The sequence below is a fragment of the Hyaena hyaena genome, unplaced genomic scaffold, assembly GCF_003009895.1.
Source record: "Hyaena hyaena isolate Hyena2069 unplaced genomic scaffold, ASM300989v1 scaffold_989, whole genome shotgun sequence".
Lineage (NCBI taxonomy): Eukaryota > Metazoa > Chordata > Mammalia > Carnivora > Hyaenidae > Hyaena > Hyaena hyaena.
Window position 1 is genome coordinate 19,212 of NW_024081623.1, and position 21,132 is coordinate 40,343.

The following is a 21,132-nucleotide window of genomic DNA, read 5'->3' on the forward strand; positions in this document are numbered from 1 at the left end:
AGGCCGGACAGATGGCCAGACAGAGCATTTACCCAAGAACTCAGAAGGTCTTATTCCTTGTATGACTGAAGCTAACTGAGGAATGTCATTCACCGTTTCAAAGGGAATAAGACCCAACATGGAACTGGTTAACATTCAAGACCTCAAAAACCTACCCGGGGCGCCTGGGGGGCTCAGCGTCCAACTCTTTGAGTTCAGCTCTGTTCATGGTCTCACAAGTTTATAAGACTGAGTCCCCCAGCAGGTTCTGCACTGATACCGGAGCCTGCTCGAGATTCCTTCCCCTCTGTCCCTTCCCCTGCTTGCTAACCCTCTCTCTGTCACTCTCTCAAAAACAGACTTAAAACAACACAAAACCTACCTAATTACACAGAACACGTCCCTTCTGTGTCAGCTCACAACACGCAGAATTGCGATGGTAACCACACCCCAGATGTGGTAACCACAGTCCCCAGGACCAGCTCTACCATACAAGCATCGAGCCCAGGCCCTGCTGCCTGGCCACACTCTAAACGTGACCCCCCCACCCTCCCCACAATGGACTCCCCCCTCCCTACATGTCTATTCTTAGATCTTCCACTCCTGCCCCTCCTGTCTCCCCCGAAGTGCCTGTGTCCTCTCTCCTGGCTGGTCAGCAGTTCGACTCTAGGGGTGCTTCCTCTGAGAAGCCTTCCTTGACCTTCTTTCTTCTCCAGGGCAGCCCCGCTCCTCCCTGAAGCACGGCCACACGGGAATGAAGCCATGCCGCTCACATTGAAGAGCCAGCACCTGCCTCAGTCTGGCCAGAGGGGGCCCAGCCATTCAATGAACAATCCCCTATGAGCCTGAGTGTCCCAGCTGTGTGCAGAGCCACATACACTCAGAAGCTCCCAGCCTTTCATTTCCAACCCAAACATCAGCCTGCGAGCAAGCCTGAGGGTCACTCGCAGTGAGAGCTCTGATGCCGGGCACTGGCCCCCCAGAGTTCCCAAGGAGGCCTCTGCTGCACTTCACTCCCTAGAAAGACAAATAGGACACACTTTTCATAGGATGGAGAGGCTACAGGCCCGCGACCCTTAGCAGCTGACCTCTCCACACAGGCACACTGAGCCCTCTAGAATCACACACACGCTCAGGGCCCCTCTCTGCCGGCCACGGGCTACCTGGAGCCTCATGCCCCCACTTCTGTATTGCGATCAGTCCTTCATGAAGTAGGTATTTGCGGAACTCTGACAATCTGTCTGGTGTGCCCACCTGCTTTGCTGATCACAGAATACCGGAAACCACCCCTGCCAGGTACTAGATGGTGGCTGAGCTCAACATGTCAGAGACGGAGGAGCACATCCCGAGCACGTAAGCAGTAATGTAAGGGTCAAACTTACAGAATTTTGCCCACAAAACCTGGAAGCTAAGGCAGAGGGATCTTGCACCCAGGACCTAGCAGGTTCCCAATAAAGCACCAGGGAGAATCACAAACTCCAAGGAAAGGAAGGCTTGTGGTGGCAATGTGGCAGCCTTCAGACTCACAATCTCTTCCCGGATCGAATAGTCGGCCGTCTCCAAGTAGCTCAGCATCTCGGCCACAATCTGCTGGGCGTTGCTGCGGTCACACATGGCATAGAGGAGGTCCACGGCCCGCTGCCGCACACTCACATCCCTCTCCGTCTGGGGGCACGAGACAGAGTGAAAAGCCTCACAAGCAGAACCCAGGCCACAGCGGCTCAGGCACCCAACTCCGTCCCAACACTAACTGCGCGCTGACCCAATTCCCCGTCCAGATCCAGTGACCCCCCCCCCCCCAACCCGCCACCTGCTCATCAGCCTCTGCTACAGAATAAGACCCCAGCTGCTCCTGGGCACAGGACAGCCGGGAAGCACCAAGCAAGGGCAAGTCTTTCTGAGTCCCGGCAGTGACAACAAACACCAAAACCAGGGCCAGGAGGATCCAGAACACTGACAAGCTAAGCCCTCATGTTGCCTCTTGTTCAAAACACACACCAAAAATGTTAACAACCGGGGCGCCTGGGTGGCTTAGTCGGTTGAGCGTCCGACTTTCGCTTCGGTCATGATCTAGCGCTTCGTGGGTTCGAGCCCCACATCGGGCTCTGTGCTGACTGCCAGCTCAGAGCCTGGAGCCTGTTTCAGTCTGTGACTCCCTCTCTCTCTGACCCTCCCCTGCTCACGCTGTCTCTCTCTCTCTCTCTCTCCCCTAGAAATAAATAAAAACACTAAAAAAAAAAAAAAATTAAAAAAAAATGTTAACAAAGGAACAGGGTCAGGCCTGGGACAAAACAACGGGCTTTGTAGCCTCCCCGCCCACCGTCCATTCTCCAGCGCACCTAAGGCAGTGATGAGTAACGAGGGTGGGGGAGGGCACTGTTGCTTCCGAGCCTGCGGAGTGAGCCTACACTACCTGTCCGGGAGGCTCATAAAGGCAGGTAACAAGGTAACAGGAGCAAGTAACCTCAACTTGGCTCTTCCAACTCTGGAATTTTCATTCCTTACAAAAAGTGGATTTTCTTTTGCAAATGATGAGTTTTCTCAGAGACAAGGACAAAGTATTTTCTCTCTCTCCCAAAAAGAACTGTTTGTACTCATTCAAACACCTATTATGACTCGGCTACGTGCGAGACGTGGCGCTCAATACCACGCTCTCAGCTCGCCTCCCAGACCGAGAACGGAGTCCCTGGGAACATGGCAGCCACAGCCCCGAGCACAGCGCACTCGCCTTCAGCGCGTTGATGACCGTGTCGATGTGCGTCTTGACTGCCTCGTGGGAGAACTCGGAGCTGGCCAGCGTGCACATGCTCTCCAGGGCCAGGTAGCGGAGGTTGGTCTCCCGATGCTGCAGAAACTGGCCCAGCTGGTTGCAGGCCCGCACCAGCAGGTTAGGCTCGCTGCACGGGGGGGAGGGAGAAGAGGGGCGGTGGCTGTTGCTCTTCAAATACGTTTAATAAAGACCAAAAGGCTTCCTCTAACCTCTCAAGTTTTGTTTTTAGCAGTTCCCAGCCCTGCTGAAGTAGGACTCTCAGACTGAGTTTCTGTCACAAGAAACTACATTTGTCCAAAAGCACGGAGGTGGGAGATGGTCGGGAGCAGGTGGGCCATGCCTGCTGTGCCCCCACGACCTTGGGTGGCGTGCAGCAGCGTGCAGCAGAGGGGACCCTGGCGGCATCTCCCACGGCCCTGCACGTGAGCCACACTGTCGTGCTAACGGGGATGCTAAAACAAGGCACCGTACTCAAAGCCACGGGCAGGAAGTCAGACTACAGGAGCTGAGAAGAAAACACAAGGAAGCAAACCATCTGCCGTCGCCAATCTCTGTCTCACTGACACACGCGGCCATCTCACCACATCCCCATAAAGGCCTCAAACCAACGCTGACTGCTGCTTCATGCCGCACGAAAACTACCAGGGACCCCTATCCTTCCTGTGTGGTCACGGGAGAAGCCCGGCAGAAGCAGGTGCTCAGGGGAAACAGGAGAGGCTCTCTCTCAGGGAAAGGAAACCGCAGCAAAAGGTATGTGAGCTCTGAGGCCAAAAAGAGCATGAAACACCAGAAGAGAGAGAAGAAAAGGGGCCCTAGAGGGAGCACCACCCGTCTGAGGAGGGCAGAAGCAACCTGTCCGTGCTGGGGGGTAGGTAAGCACTCGACTGTCACCCAGGACACCTTGGGGAAGAGGCCAAGGGAAGGAGGGCACCGCCCCCTGCTGACACACCTGTCATGGTGGATGATCAGGCTGATGGCCTCGAAGAGCACGGCATTCTTGGCATTGGAATGCTGCACTTTTTTTGACTTTGGTGGTTCCTGGGCTTTGTTCAGAATCGTCTCCAGGCACTCAGTCAGGCGGCCTCGCACTGCAGGGTCTTCTGGGCGAGACAGAGCGCTGTCGGGCCAGGCGCCCCACGGCCAGCTGCCCTCCCCGCCCCCCCCCCCCGCCCCGGTCCCCCTGCATGGCCTTCACAACCAGGCTGGCATGTGCTGCAAAACATGCCACTCTTTCCAAGGACATAACTGCATGTGCATTTTAATGCAAATAATGCTAAAAAGATGCATAATGCTTTCACTGAATTACAGATTATACCAATCAAGAGAAGAAAAAATCTCAGAGACAGACAAAATATATTACAAAAGTTGGGAAGAAAGGGGACAAAAGACTTTTTCTCCACTTTCTATTTCCAATAGAAACAAAGAAAACGTTACCAAGATCAATAAAAAGAGAAAGAAATGTTAAAAATTCTAATGAAACCAGAAAAAAAAAAAAAGAAAAATCAACAAAAATATCAAATATCAGAAACCACCTGTAGAGCACGCCCACCAAGGCCCCCAGCATACCCGGGGTGTAGCAAACCCAGCCATTCAAGGGAAGAGTGGAACACTGTGCACGCAGGAGAGACGCCATCAGGGCCCTGAGAAGCTGCCCCCCACCCCCTGCCCCAGGGCTCAAGCAGAGGGGCTGCTGAAGGCCTGAAAGGAAAGTCATGGGGGAAACACACCCATGAGTGAGTGGAGGCACCCCAGATCTCAGGATGAAGAAGTAGGGCAGCTGCCAGACTGGGCAGGGCCAGACAGCAAAGGAGGCAGCAGGAAGGAGAGGCTGTCGGGGAGGCCGGGCCCTGCTCCAGCTCAAGGGAAACCCCCCCACACACACACATGAATGCTCGGCTGTAGGTGTGCAGTTCATACTTCAGTGTGGAAGATACTTAGTAAGAGAAAATTACTGGAATCTAAGACAAATATCTTATACAAAAACCAATTAGAGTAAAATGTAAAGGTTACAACAAGCAATCGTTGCAAAGTGCAACTTGGAAGTATCTATATTCTTCAACCAAGAAGTTCCATTTCTAAGGGCGCCTGGGTGGCTGGGTCAGTTAAGCGTCTGCCTTTGGCTCGGGTCATGATCTCAGTTCGTGAGTTCAAGCCCCATATCGGACTCTGTGCTGTGTGCAGAGCCTGCTTCAAATCATCTGTCCCCCGTCTCTCTGCCCCTCCTCTGCTTGCGGCCACACATGTGCCCACTCACAGTCTCTATCTCAAAAATAAATAAAAACAAACTTTAAAAAAAAAGTTCCATTTCTAGATACTTACCATACTAGTCGAATGTAACATATTGCAATAAAACATGGACAGAAAAATACCTCTAATGTATGTATTAAGATTATACAGATTATTAACAACTTAAGATACAAAGTTTGTGAGTTTTACTGAAAAATGTTGTTTCAAAAACCTGCACAGATCTGATACCACAGTATCTAAATAGCAGAGATAACCCCAAATCCCAAGAAAATTGTGACGTCTCTACCAGCTGCTCTGGGGAAGCCAAGATGTGTGGCAGCATCACAAAGACCCACGGAACAAGAACCAGCGCCAGGAAAGGGCTTGTGAAGATAACAGCACAAGACGTAAGGCTGCGATGCTGACGCAAACCCCTCCCAGACAAGCCTGGGCTGGCAGCTGTTACCTGGGGGTGGATAGCACTGTAGCAGCCTCAGGAGCTTTACGGACAGCCAGGGAGCCGGGACAAAATAGTAGGTATAATCCTGAAGGTCTGTTGACGCAGACGTCACAATCTGCAAACAAAGGGTGCGGGCAGGCATCAGTCACTGAGAGAGGCCCTCAGTGTGGTCCTCAGTTCACACACTAAGAACCAATTCTGCTCGATGAGCTGAGGATATTTAGTTGTCTTCTATTTTAGAAGTAAAGGAGCACGGCCGTGCCAGGCTCCCATGGAGGGCAGTGCCCGCTGGCACCATGGGGAGCAGCCCCCCACACCCTTGCTGTACATCAGCCGTCCTGCTCTGCGGGCACAAAGTGGCCAATACCACTGACCCAAAAACGCCACAAAATTCCACAGATCGGGATCCCAATCTTTCCTTCATAACCAGCAAGTGAACAAAACACAAAAGGGAGAACTTCAGTCCCCTCAGAAGGGAGAAGCCGTCCAGCGCAGACCCCTGCCAAGGGCTCGCCAAGGCCGGACAGCAAGCTTCCTCCATTCGCAGTTCCATCTCCTTGTCTGCCACCGTCCTTGGCAGGGCAGACAACCTCTCCACCTTCCGAACATGCGACCGCCCCTAAGACCTTTCATCTTCAGTGCCACACAGCCCAGGGCCTTCCCCACCTCCTGTGTCTGCCAGGGAAGCCAGAGGAGCAACGCCCTACAAAGCTCTCAGGTGTGACACTTTAGGTCCTAGGTAAACACGTTCAGGAAGGCTCACCTGATTCCTGCCCTCAGCTGCAAGACAGCAGCCCGGACCCAAGACATGGCCTCTCCTGCAGGCAGGTGAGCTCCACGCTGTTCAAGGCACGGGCAGAACAAGCAGAGCGACAGAAGGCAGACAGGCAGGCAGAGGAGGGAGACAGGCAGTAGCAGTGTGCTCCTCGGCACAGGGGGAGCCAGCACAGGCAGCCTCGTGCAGCTAATGCCACACTCAAAACCTTACAACTTTAACATACCCATTTGAAGCAAATATAAAAGAGAAAGCAATGAATAATTTACCTCAAAGATTTACAAAGAGAGTAACAAATAAACTCAAAAAGTAGAGAAAATAAAAACATGAAGAGAAACTAGCCAGGGATAAAAATACAAAATAGAGAGGGCAACAAGGTCAGAAGAAGTCATTACACTTGGCGAGACTAATCAGGAAAGTGAGAATGCGCCAATACCTGCGTCAACACTGGGGAGGAGGCAGCACTACAGACCCCTGCGCAGAGTAGCTTTCTGTCAATACATCTGAATATTTAGACATATTAGCAAATGTCAGGAAAGTGCAACGTAATCAAAATGAAAAAAAGTATAAAAAAATACAAGACTCATAATTTATTAAACAAATTAATAAGTTTAACTTGTTGAATCCTTAATAAGAAACCGTCGACAGAGATGCCTGAGTGGCTCAATCAGTTGAGTGTCCGACTTCAGTTCAGGCCATTATCTCGCCGTCCATGAGTTCAAGCTCACGTCGGGCTCTGTGCTGATAGCTCAGAGCCTGGAGCCTGTTTCAGATTCTGTGTCTCCCTCTCTCTCTACCCCTTCCCTGCTCACATTCTGTCTCTATCTCAAAAATAAATAAAACCTTTTTTTAAAAATTAAAAAAAAAAACTGTTGACAAAGAAACCCCAATCTCAGATAGCTTCACCAGTTAATTAATGATAATCAAGGTACCAAAGTCACTGGCACAAACCAATCCATATTAGTTTACAAGTAGCATTTTAAGATATCCTTGATGATAGAATTTTAAAAATAAACTGTATAAAGTTATATCTGACAAAAGATAAAAGAACCTCTACTCACAAAGTTATAAAACATCACTGAGAAAAATTAAAGATTATCCAAATAAATGAGGAGGTATGCCATGGTCATGGATTCAAAGACCCAATACTGTAAAGATCTGAATTCTCTCAAAACCGACCTACAGATTAAAGGCAGTCCCAAAAGGATTCTTGGGGGGAAAAGATAGGTTCTCCAGCAGACATCGAGACTTGCCCTCAAGTCCCAGTAGCAGACAGTATAAGACGAACAGAGATGCCCAGGGAGAGAGGCGAAGAGCCTGGTGCTTTATGGCCAAGGTAGCACTGCTGGGGGTGCGGGCAGGGAGGCCGTTTAGCACTGCATAGATACAAACACCTGTCCCAGAGCAGGTGGTCGGTCTAAATGTGAAACCCCAGATCAAGGAAAGACTTCATACATAGGGTCTAAAAAGCACTGACCATAAAGGAAAGGATTAGTGCATTAAAACGGGGAATTTCTGGTCAGAGAAGACTTCACCAAGAGAGTGAAACGGCAAGTTACAAAGTAGGACAAGACTTTTAAACACAGAGCAGACTGAAGCATATACAAAGATACCATTTTCAAAGACCAATAATAGTTACACGTGGGCAATTTTGTTTAGTTCATCTTAATCTAACCAAGAAAGCACTCATACCAAAAGTATGTAAAGAACAACTTCTATAAAATAAAAAAAAAAAAAAGCGCTAACCCTGTAGAAAAAGGGGCAAAAGACTTCCTAACAGGCACTTCACAAAATAAGATCTTCAAGAAAGCAATAAACATGCAAAGCTGCCCTGCCTCACTGGTGCAGAAAAAAACGTACATTTAGATCACAAGGCACCGCCACGTGCCGGCACGGCTCACATTTAAAAAGCCAAGATGCAGAGCAGCGGGCATTGCACACTGTTGGTGGAGCACCCTGGCACTGTTCCCTTGGGATGAAGCGCTGCCTCTTTCAGGGGCACACCCACTAGCAATTCTCTCTCGCACACGCACATGCACACCAAGCTGTTCCCAGCAGGTGATTCACACCCACCTCAGTGCTGGGCACATATGTTGTGTCTTCATTCAAATTCTACAGCATCAAAACTGAAGGAACAGGGGCGCCTGGGTGGCCCAGTCGGTTAAGCGTCCGACTTCAGCTCAGGTCATGATCTCACGGTTCGTGGGCTCGAGTCCCGCGTCAGGCTCTGTGCTGACAGCTAGCTCAGACCCTGGAGCCTGCTTCAGATTCTGTGTGTGTCTCTCCCTGACCCTCCCCTGTTCATGCTGTCTCTCTCAGAAGTAAATAAAACATTAAAAAAAAAATTTTTTTTTAATTTTTTTTGCATTTATTTATTTTTGAGAGACAGAGACAGAGCATGAGCTGGGGAGGGGCGGAAAGAGAAGGACACACAGAATCCGAAGCAGCCCTCAGGCTCTGGCAAGCGTTCAGCACAGAGCCCGATGCGGGGCATGAACCCACAAACTGTGAGATCATGACCTGAGCTGAAGTCGGACACTCAACCGACTGAGCCAGCTAGGCACCCCCCAAAAAACTTCTTTTTAAAAAACTGAAGGAACAGCACACAGGACAAATGCGGCCATTCCACAATGCGGAGCATGACGGGACAGACACGAAAGACTGCACCCCATACGTGGGATCCATTTGTGTGAAGATTCAGAGCGCAGTCACATCTAGATGACAGAGCTAAGGACACCCGCTCAAGGCAGCAGAGGAGAGGAAAGCAAGGAGTGAGGCCACAGGAGTGAGGGCAGGGCTCCCGCAACGGGAGACCCCGGCCAGTGTCCCCGCCCGCACCCTGCGCGGTGGCTGAGTGGTGCTCGGGCTGCACGAGTGTGAGCGGGCTGCTTCTCTCTGCACACCTTCCTGTACAGACAGGACACTTCTCGACTGACAAAGAGGCTGAAAGAAAACCCAAAGAATTCCTAACCAAGAGGAGTTCTCAGTCCTGAATTTGCGAACTGAGCCAAGTATCTTGTATTCTAAACAGCAAACCAATGTATTGACTAAATAAAATAACTAAGACCAAACGGCACCATGAGATCCGCTCCCCATCGACAGACTCACCCTGCTTAACCGGGACACAGCCAGAGAGACAGAGGTCTTGAACTCCTCAGGGTTCTTCTGGGCCAAGGTGGTAATGAGGCTGGTGGCCGCAGTCACCACGCCCTGGAAGAGACATGACAGATACAAACTGTGACTGCAGCCAAAGTGCCTGACTTCTCGTTGTGAAGTCATTTTCCGAATAAAACTCTGAACGGAGAGCAACCACCTGCAGTCTGTGGGCCAGATTCACAACTACTTTGGCCCGCAGATCTCTCAAAATCCGGAGCGCACAAATCTGCCACGTTCTTGTTGGAGCTTCCCCTGGCAAGCCTGGACGTGTGGCCCAGACCCCACCACAGCGGAGGCCAGAGGACGTGGCGCGCTCCAGCCCCGTGCCGACCTGCCCTCCGGCCCTCCTCTGGGTCTGGCCTCCTGTCCAGCCCTGTGGTCAGCTGCACTCACTACGGCCCCTGACTTAAATCACTCTGAATGGGGGAGCCTGGCTGGCTTTGCCAGTGGAGCGTGTGACTCTTGATCTTCGAGTTGAGAGTTCGAGCCCCACATTGGGTGTAAAATAAAATCTTTTTAAAAAAGGAAAAAAATCACACTGTGTGGACTGGGGAGGGAGACACTATTTAGACCCACGAGGAGAACAACCACTGACACAGCCTACTCTTTCCCTTCTCTGGAAGCGGTCCAAGCTGAATCCCACCACGCTGCCCCCCAAAGCACCCAGGCGAGCCCCCTTGCCTACACAGCCCCCACACAGCACCCAGCCTCAATGCACGGGGACCTTCCATGCAGACAGCTGTCCCTGTCCCAGCTCCGCTAGGAGCAGCTCCCAGCAATCCACGCGTCTTGAAGGAAGATGCTGGTTAAGTAAAGATGCTCTCTCACAAATATAAGAACACAGAACAAAGGAACGACACCACTGACCATGAGGATGCAGACAGAGCCCAGGAAAGCCCTGGCCCCTGGCCGGACCCCGCTGGCCGTCTTCCACCGCGCTCCTCAGCAGGTGGGACAAGCCAGCAGTCTGCTCAGCTGCAAAGCCATGAGGATGAGAGCTGGCGGCCACGGACACCACATCAGAGAGCCAGAGCTGAGCGCTTCCTTCAGCCTTCCGATGCCAGCGTGAAGGCGTCACCAGAGAAACAGACCTAACTGGCCTCAATGCCCATTTCTCAGTGGGCAAAATAAGTACCAAAAGATTCACCTCACAAGCCAGCTCTGAAGGATGAGTACTTGTGAGCATGTAGCTTCTGGCAGGCAGAGCTGGTCCCCACGCCTCCTAAGCGTCTGGGGCTCGGCCTGGCCCATCAGGAGGACAGAACAGGTCTGCACATTCCGACGAGACTCCTAAAGCAGTGTCTCACGGCCTCTATGCCCCTGTGAGAAGAGCAGGGGAGGCCCAAATGGACCTCAGTGCTGCCCCTTGGGCCACAGCTCACCACCTGCCCCCCACACCCCCCCAAACTCTTCCACTGCTCTCAGAACACCGACCCACGGGGGCTGGCTCTGTATGGGCGGCTGACACTCCTCTGGGCATTCTTGACCTTGAGACCAAAGAAACCAAGTCTCAGGCCTCTCTCACTGGCAGAGCCAGGAGGTGCATGACACAGACGCCAAGCCCATGTGGAGGACAGGCACCACGAGAACAGTGACCATGGGCCGAGAACAGCAGGGATGAAAGGAAGCGGGGTGACGAGCTGGGCCTTCCCCTCTACCTCGCCCCTTTCGAGCTGGGTTCTGGCGGCCTGCAGACAAGAATGCACCAGGCGGTACGCCTGGTGAAGCAGAGTCGTGCTCCCCAACGCTCTGAGAAGTGCTGGGTGTGGGTGTCTGCTGGCCAAGGGCCTTCGCATCTGCTGGCCATGTGGCTCGGGCCCCCCAAGCTGTGCCAGCTCTGACCCTTCGTTACCTCCTGGCTCAAATTCAGATCTATGTGAAGCCGTTTCATCTCTCTGAGCCTCGGTTTCCTCATGTGAGAAACTGAAAAAAACCCCACTGCCTCACAGGGTTCGCCTGGTGGGTGACTCGTGGCCTTAAGCCCCACAGCCACCAGCATGGCTTCCCGACTCCACCAGCAGAGTGTGAACCTGAACAAACCAAGTGTGACCCAGCATGCACACCTGACCCTGACCCAGCCCCTCCGCCTGAGTGTGACCCAGCGTGCACACCTGACCCTGACCCAGCACCCCCCCCGCCTGAGCATGACCCAGTGTGCACCCCTGACCCTGACCCTGCCCCCTGCCTGAGCGTGACCCAGAGTGCACCCCTGACCCTGACGCCTCTCCCACCCAGGCCCCTGCCCCTCTTCCTAGGACTTGGCCGCGGAGGCAGGGCTACTCTGCTTGGACACAAACAGCCAGTAAACAGGGGCAACGACAAGGCGGGAACAGCCCCCGGGGTGGCCGTGACACAGCAAGCAGACAAGCACAGCTACCAGCTCTCTCCCCTGACCTGCATGCAGCGATCATTTAGTTTTTACTTAATGTTTGAGGTAGATTACTTTCTCGGAAAAATGTAATGAGCACCCTGCATACTCACACCCATCTACTGGGCAGGAAAACTGTTACATTTCAATTCTCTCACTGATACAACACAATTCACACAGCACAAAGCCACTGTGCCCAACATCTGCTCCAACTCGATCCCATCTCCCAGTGTCATGACCCTGTATGCCCCTCTGGTGGGAACAGGACCTGTGACCCATGTCAAACCACAACCACCGAACCATCCCATCTGTGACACAGGGAGGACAGTCAGGCGTGGCCTGTGGAACACTCTTGCAGATTAGCAAGACCACAGGCGTGAGCTCCGGTTGGGGTCACAGGACACCTTCATCATCTCCCAACAGACAGATATGCCACACAGACTGCCCTCTCTGGACAAGGTGTTTCCAGAAGCCGCTGATCTCAGTCTTACTGGTCTGTGCGGTCCCCAGCACTCGGGAAGCCTTGCGGAGAGCTGGCTCTGGGGTGGGCTGGAGGCCGTGTCTGCACAATCCCACCCCCGGGAAGGAGGGGCCCCTCCCCCGAGCCACAGGGGCGCACGAAGCTCGCAGACTCAGTGGACCAAGCTGCAGGAGTGTCCCCTCAGGAAGCACTGAGCTGCTGCTTTCTTAGTGGCTATTCCAGAGACGGTCACTTGGTGGGGCAAGTAGGACCCTAGTCCAAAGGCATTTACCAAGTGCTGGTCGTTGAGGAGGTGCACCACCCGGGATGTCCAGTCACCCATGGGGACGAGGTCCGGAGACGTTCGGTACAAGCGCAGCAAGCACAGGGCGGCGCTCTGCTTCACGCTGTCCATGGTGTCTCTGAAAGATAAGCAGTGGTGTCGCTCGAAGGCAGACAGCCCAGGACAGGGCGTTGGGAGGCTTTCTTGCCCCGGTTCTAGCGCTGGCCGAGGGCAGAGGGTGCGCCCAATACTGTTACCCCTCCTCCCCACCGAACCCCAGCCAAACTCCGCTGAGCTGCCGGGAGACCGACAGGCCCGCCGAGGGACGAGCCAGGGGAGGCCGTCTGGAAAAGAGCACGGGCGGAGCACTAGTGTGGAGGTAGTGGGGGCTCCTGTCCCACATGGAGGGCAGAGGGGCCTTGGGGACCATCTTTACCGTTCACCTCCCTGCGGCTTTCTCATTCCTAAATGAGTCCAGCCCAAAATGAGACCCTCAAACCCCTCCCCATTCTACCTCCAAGAGAACCCACCTTTATAAAACTCCTGGAGGATTCCAGCGCCCCGGGGAGCAGTCCGTCCCTGGCCCCCTGGCCCCACACAGTCCTCACGAGGAGCAGGCAGCACGCCCTGCAGGCCTCACGCACAGCCGCCCCAAGAGACTACTGTGCCTCCATGGCTGGGCGGCAGGGCCTTCCCGCCCCCGGGACCCGCGCCACAAGAACGTTCAAGGAGAGGGAAGTACGACATCCAACACCCCTGGGAAGGCAGGGAGGCCGCTGCCGACTCTGTCTCAGTTCTGTCGCGGGCCAACGGCAGCCTCTCTTCATTAATGCCTACTAAGCCCCCACATAAAAGACACCCGCCATCCTGCCCCCAATGTGCCAAGTCTGGTGCAGTTATTTGACTGCTGACACTCTCCTCTGCATCCGCCCCCCCCTTGCAGCGCCTCGACCCATCTCTGGCCATCTCTGGCCTGAGCACTTCACCTTGAGCTGTCCGTGGGTTAGCTGCATATTCAAAATCTGGGAATGGTTTTCAAATAGGGCTTGTGCACACCACGCGACCTAAGCCTTTTGGTGTCGAGTGTCTGTCTCTGACAGATAATCCAGCTGGGTGGGCATGACGACACCAGGTCCCCCAGGCTGTGAAACTCGCAGACACGGCTCAACTGTCTTCCTGCAGCAGGACTGTCCCCTTTCCCATCCACACCGGGGCCCACTGTGCACCCTCTGTGCCCTTCAACCCGCAGGTGCGACTCATCCTTTATTTCAGAAAAACGTTTCTCAATTATCATCTGAATACTCTTCAGAGATGATCTCTGCTTTACGTCTCACTCACCCAACAGGTATTTATCAAGCACTTACTACATACCAGGTATTGTTCAAAATACTGGAAATAAAGCAATGGCGATAGCGGGCAGAAACCTCAGCCCCTGGGGAGTCTGCCTTCCAAGGGTGGAGGCAGGCAGTGCACAGCCGTGTTCCCTATGTGCGCCAAGAACATGGAAAGGGGTTCAGGGAAGGCCTTGCCCAACCTGGAACAGCCCTAATGAGTGAGGAAAAGAAGGTGCTGTGTGGCCCTGAACCCACACCCTAACGTGTCATCGCAGCTCGGCAGTCCTTCTAGTGCACAACCTGCTACTGGTGTGTCTGTGAGCCTCCCCAGCCCCCTCCGTGGGCCTCCCTTCCAGCCTGGTCTCTCTGTCTCCCTCTGGCAGCATACGCCTCCCACAGACACGCCCCCAGGGCTTGTGCAGCCAGACTTTCTGGTCACTGGTCCGGCCCAGGGCCCGCCCCCGAGGCACAGTTGACCCTCGGGGCAGGATTTGGAGCTGCATCCAGGCATCCAGAGTGCCATGGCCTCTGTCTGCACTGTCAGTCATCCTGGAAGAGCTTGGTCCCGACGAAGTGCCCAGGCCCAGGGCCCTTGTTAAGCCAGTCGTGTCCCCAGGGTGTGGGCCCTGGGTCAGTTCCCCAGCCCAGCAGAGCCCGGCAACACGAACATAGGGCCCTGCCTCTGTCATGCTCTGTGCCTCTCTTCCAGAGCTGCCTGTTCTGCCCCATGTGGCCTCTCTCCAAATCAAAGGGGAGCTTTCTAAGAACTCTTGGGATCTGGGTGCTTGAGCTTCTCCTCAGTACGACTCTGGAGAAAGGGCAAGAAGGGGCACTACGCTGCACCCAGGAAAACCACACTCCTTCTGCAGCCCCGCGGGATGCCGGGCCCCTCACGGTTGGTTGCGGCTGGCAGGGTTCCTCTTTCATCTTCCTCAAACCCCAGCGGTACTGGGGCAGGAAAGGGGTGACGGACCCTGGCCAGGCACCTACACGTATGGTTCTCCCGCTGCCTAAGATGCAGAGATGAACTCATCCTATAAATCCTTTAAGTAACCGCATGTTGGATTTACTTAATGTGAGAGACGTACGCATTTGCGACAAGGCACAGGGCACATACCCAGCTACAAGGATTTTCGGAATCTCCCCAGCAAACGCCTCAGCCATCTCTCGACTGCCCACGTTGGCGATGCAGTGCAGGGCCAGGCCCATGAAGGTAGGGTTCCGACTGGCCAGGTCGTTCTTGATGGCGTTGTTGATGAGCCGGATCAGCTCGCTGTTGGAGTTCACCAGCACAGAGATGAAGAGGTAGCCCTGGGTTCCAGAGACACAAGAGGACAGAGAGCTCACAACAACCTGGGTCAACGCGGGACAGCACGGCATACGCGTCCAGCCTGCGGCCGGCCTCCCGCGCCTCCGCTGCCCCGTGTCCTGCAGAGGAGTCGTGCCGTGGAGGGTTGCTCTGCACTCTGAGGGAAACACCAGTTCCGTTAGAGGAGCAAAGTCTCACTCCCAGCTGTGCCACAGGACAGTCCTGCAGGACGCACCTAAGAGGCACGCAGCCAGATGTTCCCATGGGAACCAGACACCTCGGTCCCCACCCCACCTCCCAACCCACTCACCTATCCGTGGTACCACGTGTGAGCAATCTGGACTCAACACTGTCCTGAACAGGGTGGAAAGGACCCTGAGCAGAGGCCCTGAAGAACTACGATGAGTTCTCGAAAGCCTGCTCACTACAGCCTTCCCCTCTCTCTCAATTTGCCTCTGCGCCCTCAGCGTCCTCTCACCACTGGCCCAACTCCAGCCCCGTGTCACCCCTGCTGTCCACACCCTCCCTGTGCAGGGGACACAGTGATCTTCTCAAGACCCATCTCATCACTGACCTTGGAGGTGAAACTCCACACAGCTGCCTGCTGGTCTTGGGAGAAAGGCCTGACCCACAAGCCCACCTCCCCGTGTCCACTCCAGCCACCACTGCCCCTCCAGCTCCGGTGCACGTGGCCCCGGATGGGCGCCACTGGCTCTGTCCGCCCTTATCCCCCAGTTAAGTCCTCGTCCGTCTGTCCCGGCTCAGGACGCCCACCCCGGGGGACCTGTCCTACTGGCCACTCCCTCCCAGGGCCCCAGAGGGCTCTCCACAACTCCTTCCCCGGGCACTGGCCCAGCTACAATTCTCTGTGTACGGGCTGTAGGGTGCCATCTCCTGACTAAAAAGAGCAGGGCCCACATCTGCTTTTGGTCACTATGTCCCCAGGGGCCTCCCAGCAGACTGGATGGTCCATGGAAGACACCCGAATTCTTAATGGGTAAATACCAATACTTTCTGAAATTCCTGGGGGAAATTTAGGTTTTGTTTTTGTTTTTTTTACTTTCTATAAGTCATATTTTTGGACAGACAACTTTGCAACACTGGGGAAAACATAAAAATACTGCTACTCTGTGAGACGACAGAGCTAAAGTTACAAGGCCCGAAGGGGCTTCAGGTGCCCGGGTGCCAGCACCGTCTAGGAGGGCACCAGGAGCTGGGAGCGGGGCAAGGGCACACCCATGTGCAGCTCCGGCTCTTCAGCTACGTGGGTGTGGCGGCCTTGACAGAAAGGGAAAGTTGTACAAGGGGCCGCCAGGGGTGTGGAGGGGTGTCTGTGCCAGTGTATTAGCCAGACGCTCTGGGGCAGGAAACAGGCCTGCCCTGGACACCCCAACCTGGCTCCTGGCAGCATCCTTCTAGACCCACAGGAAATCTCCACTGCAGGGAAGGTGTAAAGAAAGAGCAAGGCAAGAAATGGCCACCTTATCAGAAGAACCCTGCCCAGGAAAAAAGCCCCTTCCACCGGCAGAACTGCTTCCTAGAGGGGTGGGAGGCCCTGGGACCACCTCAAGTGTCCTCGGTGCCAGCCCCGCCCCCAGCCCTCCAACCCCTCGGTGACACTCACGATCTGCTTCTCTGTGTATCTGTTGGAGCTCAGCAGGTTCACGGCCTCCATGTGCCCAAAGTCAATGTCATGACCCAGGAGAAAGATGAAGAGCAACTTGCAGACGTACTTTTTTTTACTATAACCATCAAGAGCCTTGTCACCTACAGAAAAGGTGGGTGAGGCAGGGAGAGTAGAGAAGTCATCAGCAAGAGCCAGACAACAGGGTGCGGGCCCACCTTCCACTGGACACAGCACCACTGTGCTGCACACAAGTGCGAACGATGTTTCCAGACCAAGTGGTGCACGGCAGAGCCCAACAGTATGGCTTCCCTCAAAAACAGAAACCGGAATCCCTACAGCAAGAGTTCTGCCCTCCCTGGACAGCCCTGGGCAGGCCCCCCGGGGCCCACCGCGGCCTCACCAGGACCCCTGGAGTCAGCAAGTCAGTCTTTTAAATAGGTTCGTTCCCACAGGCCGATGAATATGCTCTAAATGATCCCCCTTTGCTTCAGTTTTAGGACAAATCACCCATCTGCGGAAGTCACACATAGGAGTGCCCGAGGGACCGGTGTCTTCATCCTAATCACAGCACGACTGAGCGCCTCGCTAGACATCATGATGAGGCAGGTTCAAGACACATCACTGGCAGAATACAGATTGCTACTTTAAAAAGGACCATCCTGCACCATTTTAAGGATCGAAGTTCTCATTTTGCCAGACAAGTGTACGGTGTTCCTTAGAGCCAACCGCAAGAGGACTGCAGGGGTGACAGCCAGAGAGACTGGTCAATTTTCTGAGCTAGGTCTTCCAGTGACACTATCACAGTGTGCAGGCCCCACGTGGGACATGTGAGGGCCAGTGAGGACTCGGAGAAAGGGGAAGACGATGACAGCAGGGGTCCTCATGGGTTGGGACACCTGTGCTCATGGGCAAGCAAGCAGTGGCTGACCCCAAAACGTGGTCTAGAAGACACCCCCCCCCAGATTTCCTAGGGTGACAATCACATGTCAGCCAGCCAGCTGGTCACTTCACCTTGAGAAGCTCTGAGAAACCCTCCCTCCCAGTTTCACCAACAAACTGGCATATGATTTTTTTTTTTTTAATTTAATGAGCAAACAGTATGAAGGGGGCCCAGGTCTAGTTCCCCCACCACCTCCAGCCCCCACTTGCTCATCTGCTCCCTGCACCTGGGGAGCCCGCCTCTGCCGCTTCCTGGCTGGGACGCACCCCCATCTGCGGTGGGAGGGTGTCTACGGGCACAGCACAAGCAGCCCATCTCCTACCCACCCAGCCATCCTTTGAGAACCAACATGGATTCCATCACCTTCCAGAAGCCTCCTCTGACAACCAAGCCTAAGGTACCACTCTACCTCCTCTCACCTCCTGGAGGCAGGTCCCTGCTACTCAGAGCACATCCTAAAGGAAAACATAGCAGTGACTGAAGACACAGACAGCTGGGTCAGACTGAGCTCTGTGGGGCTGGCCACAGCAGCGCCTGGGGCTCCTTCCCTGAAACACCCGTACTGCTTTCTGCTCCTGCAGGGCCCCAGACACAGGGTCCCTTCTACAGCCCTCCCGGAGGCCAGGAGACTTACAGCAGGGCTGTCACTCAGGCAAGAGTAAGCAGGCCCCTCCAGGCCCTGGTGTGGCTATGGCCCTGGTGTGGCTATGACGTAGGCAAAGGCCAGTGCCCAGAGGCAAGTTTTGGGAATTCACAAGGTACTGCAGAGAGTGGAGAGGAACCTGGGTCCCAGCCCAGAGGGCAGTCCGGCAGGCCACCCCACCTGGAGCCAGAGCCCCCTCCAGGCAGAGGGCGGCACCCTCGAGGGGAACCAACTGTGCCACAGAGCAGTGCGATCAGGAAAGAAATGACGGCCTCACGAGAGCGGGGCTCACATCTTGCCTACACGCCTCCCCCGGGTACCCACCCAGTCCAGCCCCCCCTGCTCTCAGGGGCTCCTCACCTACTCAAGGGTAACAGTGGGGAAGCCTTTCCTTTCCACGGATCGCCCCCACCTTGGGTCCTGTTGTGGGGAGCGGTGCGGGTGGGCGGGGAGCACTGTCACTTCCCAGACACACACAGGAGTCTGGCTGGGGGGTTGGGGAGGCGGGATCCTCTGGAGCTTCATGTGGTCTGGGGAGCACTGGCTGCGGCTGCCCCGCCGTCTCTGGGCCCATGGTGACTCCAGTGCCTTCTCAGGCAAGTGTCCAACCACCAGCCTTCTCAGCAGCAGCTACAAGGCCCCCTCCCAGCTCAAGAGGTTGACTACAGCGGCCCCGCCAGCCCTCACAGGCACAGAGATGCCAGGGGCACCGCGTGAAGGAACCTGGGCTTCAGCCTCCAGAGAGGCCTCAAAAACAAAGCGCTCTGCTCAATCCACAGCCCAGATGCTTTGTTTCTGTCGGCAAAGAGTGCGCTTGCTGGCTCCGCCTGCATCCACCCCGTACATTCCCAGCACCCATGACCCAGCCACTTCAGGAGCAAGACCCAGTACGCGGGCACCAGGAGCCCCGTCCACACGTGTGCGGAGCCTGGCATCCTCTTCATTCTTCAGGAGACCGAGCCCGTCTCCCAAGGACAGAACTCGCTGTCGGGACAGTGTCCCCACGCCACTGGTCAGTTCCAAGCGCACCTCACAAACGGCCCAGGGCAGAGCCCTCTGCACACCTCTCCCTCGTGGCTGTCTCAGTGCAGGGCCACTGGGGGGCCACAGCTGCAGAAGGGGCCCTCCCACAGCTCGGGGTGAGGACAGGAGGAGCTCTGAGGCCCCACAGTGAATTCTGGGCCTCGCCTTGGCCATAACCTTGCAGGCCTCTCAATGTAACCCCGGTGCCCATGCCAGCATCCCGGCTCTCTCTGCAGTCCCATGCTACCTCCTGCCCGAAGCGGGTCACCACCCTCTGCACATTCCCGATGGCCCACGCCCGGGCCGGCCAACCCAGCTGCCTTCTCTCTCTCTGGGGGCTGAGTTACTCCCTTGCTCGAAGGAGGGGCCCGCAGATCGGTCCTCCTGGGGGATCTCCTTCAGCCTGAGGGGCCACGCCTTGGGCCCTGCAGTCACCCTCACCAGAGCTCTGGAATTCCTCACGGTGACCGTCCCTCTAAGTCGGTGTGGTTTCACTCAGACCACACCAGACGGAGGTGGTCCTCACAGTGTTAGTTTCAGGGCAGGCTAGAACTGTGTCCTTATTCCAGTCATTTCAAACTGTCATACTCCACATCTTGTTCCTGAAAGGGGGTGGCCCGTGTCCCCATATACTGGGAAGATCAGAGAAGAGGGGAGGTGGAAAACAGGCCACACATCCTGACTGAAGGTCAGGATCCAGTCTGTGCCCCTGGGCATCCTGATTTGTCTACTGTCCCCTCCTCAGTGAGCTGTTACAGAAATGAAGCAGGACACCACCCCGGGGCATAGTAGTGCCTGAGAAAACGTGAGGCTCATGAGGACCCTTTATCACTGGCCCTTAAGACTCACGCCAATTTCAGAACGTGAAATGTGAAAAAGGTCTGAGGATGACAGAAACCTGTTATTTCTGTAACAAGATATTAAGCAATAAGACCCCAGACTGGAGAGTGAGAGGGTCACCTCTGCATCCAGATGCAGGGACAAACACGCTCCCTCCTCCTCAAGTGCTGGGCCGGAGGGCACACAGCCTGAGAACGGCCTAGCGTCCGGGACAGAGCCAAGTCGCCCTGCGTACCCACACAGCGGTGCTCCGCACATGCCCCCACACCACTCTGCTGTGTCCCTGCCTGCTCTGTCCCCACTATGTCCTAGCACCAATCAACCTAAAACACCATCAGTCACTCGTGCTTCTCAGAGCCTACCCTGAGGCGACAGTGGCGACGGCCAACATTCATCCAGCAGAACCACTCTTCAGGGATAGGAGAAAGATGCTTACCAGTTTTACTTACAACCCCAGCAGGCCTCGGGCTGACATAAATCTGTCTTTTGTGCCTTAAAGGCAGGACCCTTGTGCTAAACAGAGACATAGCCTGGGACATACAGGTTTCCAAACACTCAGCCTGTACTGGTGGGGCGGGGGGAGGGTCACGGGACACTCACATAAAGTAGGGAGAGGCCGCATGGCCCACCGTGAGGTCTGAGCACAGCTGCCCCAAGCGTAACCCTATTTCACCAAGAACGATGCTCTCACCTAACAAATAAGATGCCAGCAAGAACCGGCATGGCTGCGGGCACAGCACCCGCATCCCAGGAACCAGACTCTTCCAGACAATTTCTGAGCTGTGACCTTTTCCCACTGTTTTCTCTCACAGACACTGGCACTCATCAAGTATCTTATAATCTAAGAGGTGGAAAGAATAAGATACCCGGGATGGACATGGCACTCCCTCGCGTCCGCACCCTGACGGTATTCTTCCCTGGCCCCTGTGCCATTCTGTC

General features: G+C 54.9%; 1 protein-coding gene across 2 annotated transcripts in view; it reads right to left on the reverse strand.

Annotated features, from left to right (window-relative positions):
* The window catches only part of AP2A2 (adaptor related protein complex 2 subunit alpha 2), an 87,790-nt gene that overhangs the window by 15,140 nt on the left and 51,518 nt on the right, over positions 1-21,132 (reverse strand). The window contains exons 3-10 of one of the 2 annotated variants that reach the window (XM_039221505.1): positions 16,745-16,887; positions 14,929-15,122; positions 12,487-12,616; positions 9,319-9,420; positions 5,442-5,550; positions 3,699-3,846; positions 2,708-2,876; positions 1,507-1,644 (exon numbers count right to left, since the gene is read on the reverse strand). In XM_039221505.1, coding sequence (XP_039077436.1) covers positions 1,507-1,644; positions 2,708-2,876; positions 3,699-3,846; positions 5,442-5,550; positions 9,319-9,420; positions 12,487-12,616; positions 14,929-15,122; positions 16,745-16,887 — 1,133 coding nt within the window. Of the gene's footprint in view, positions 1-1,506; positions 1,645-2,707; positions 2,877-3,698; positions 3,850-5,441; positions 5,551-9,318; positions 9,421-12,486; positions 12,617-14,928; positions 15,123-16,744; positions 16,888-21,132 lie in introns of both variants that reach the window. The other variant, XM_039221504.1, reaches the window with a different exon arrangement.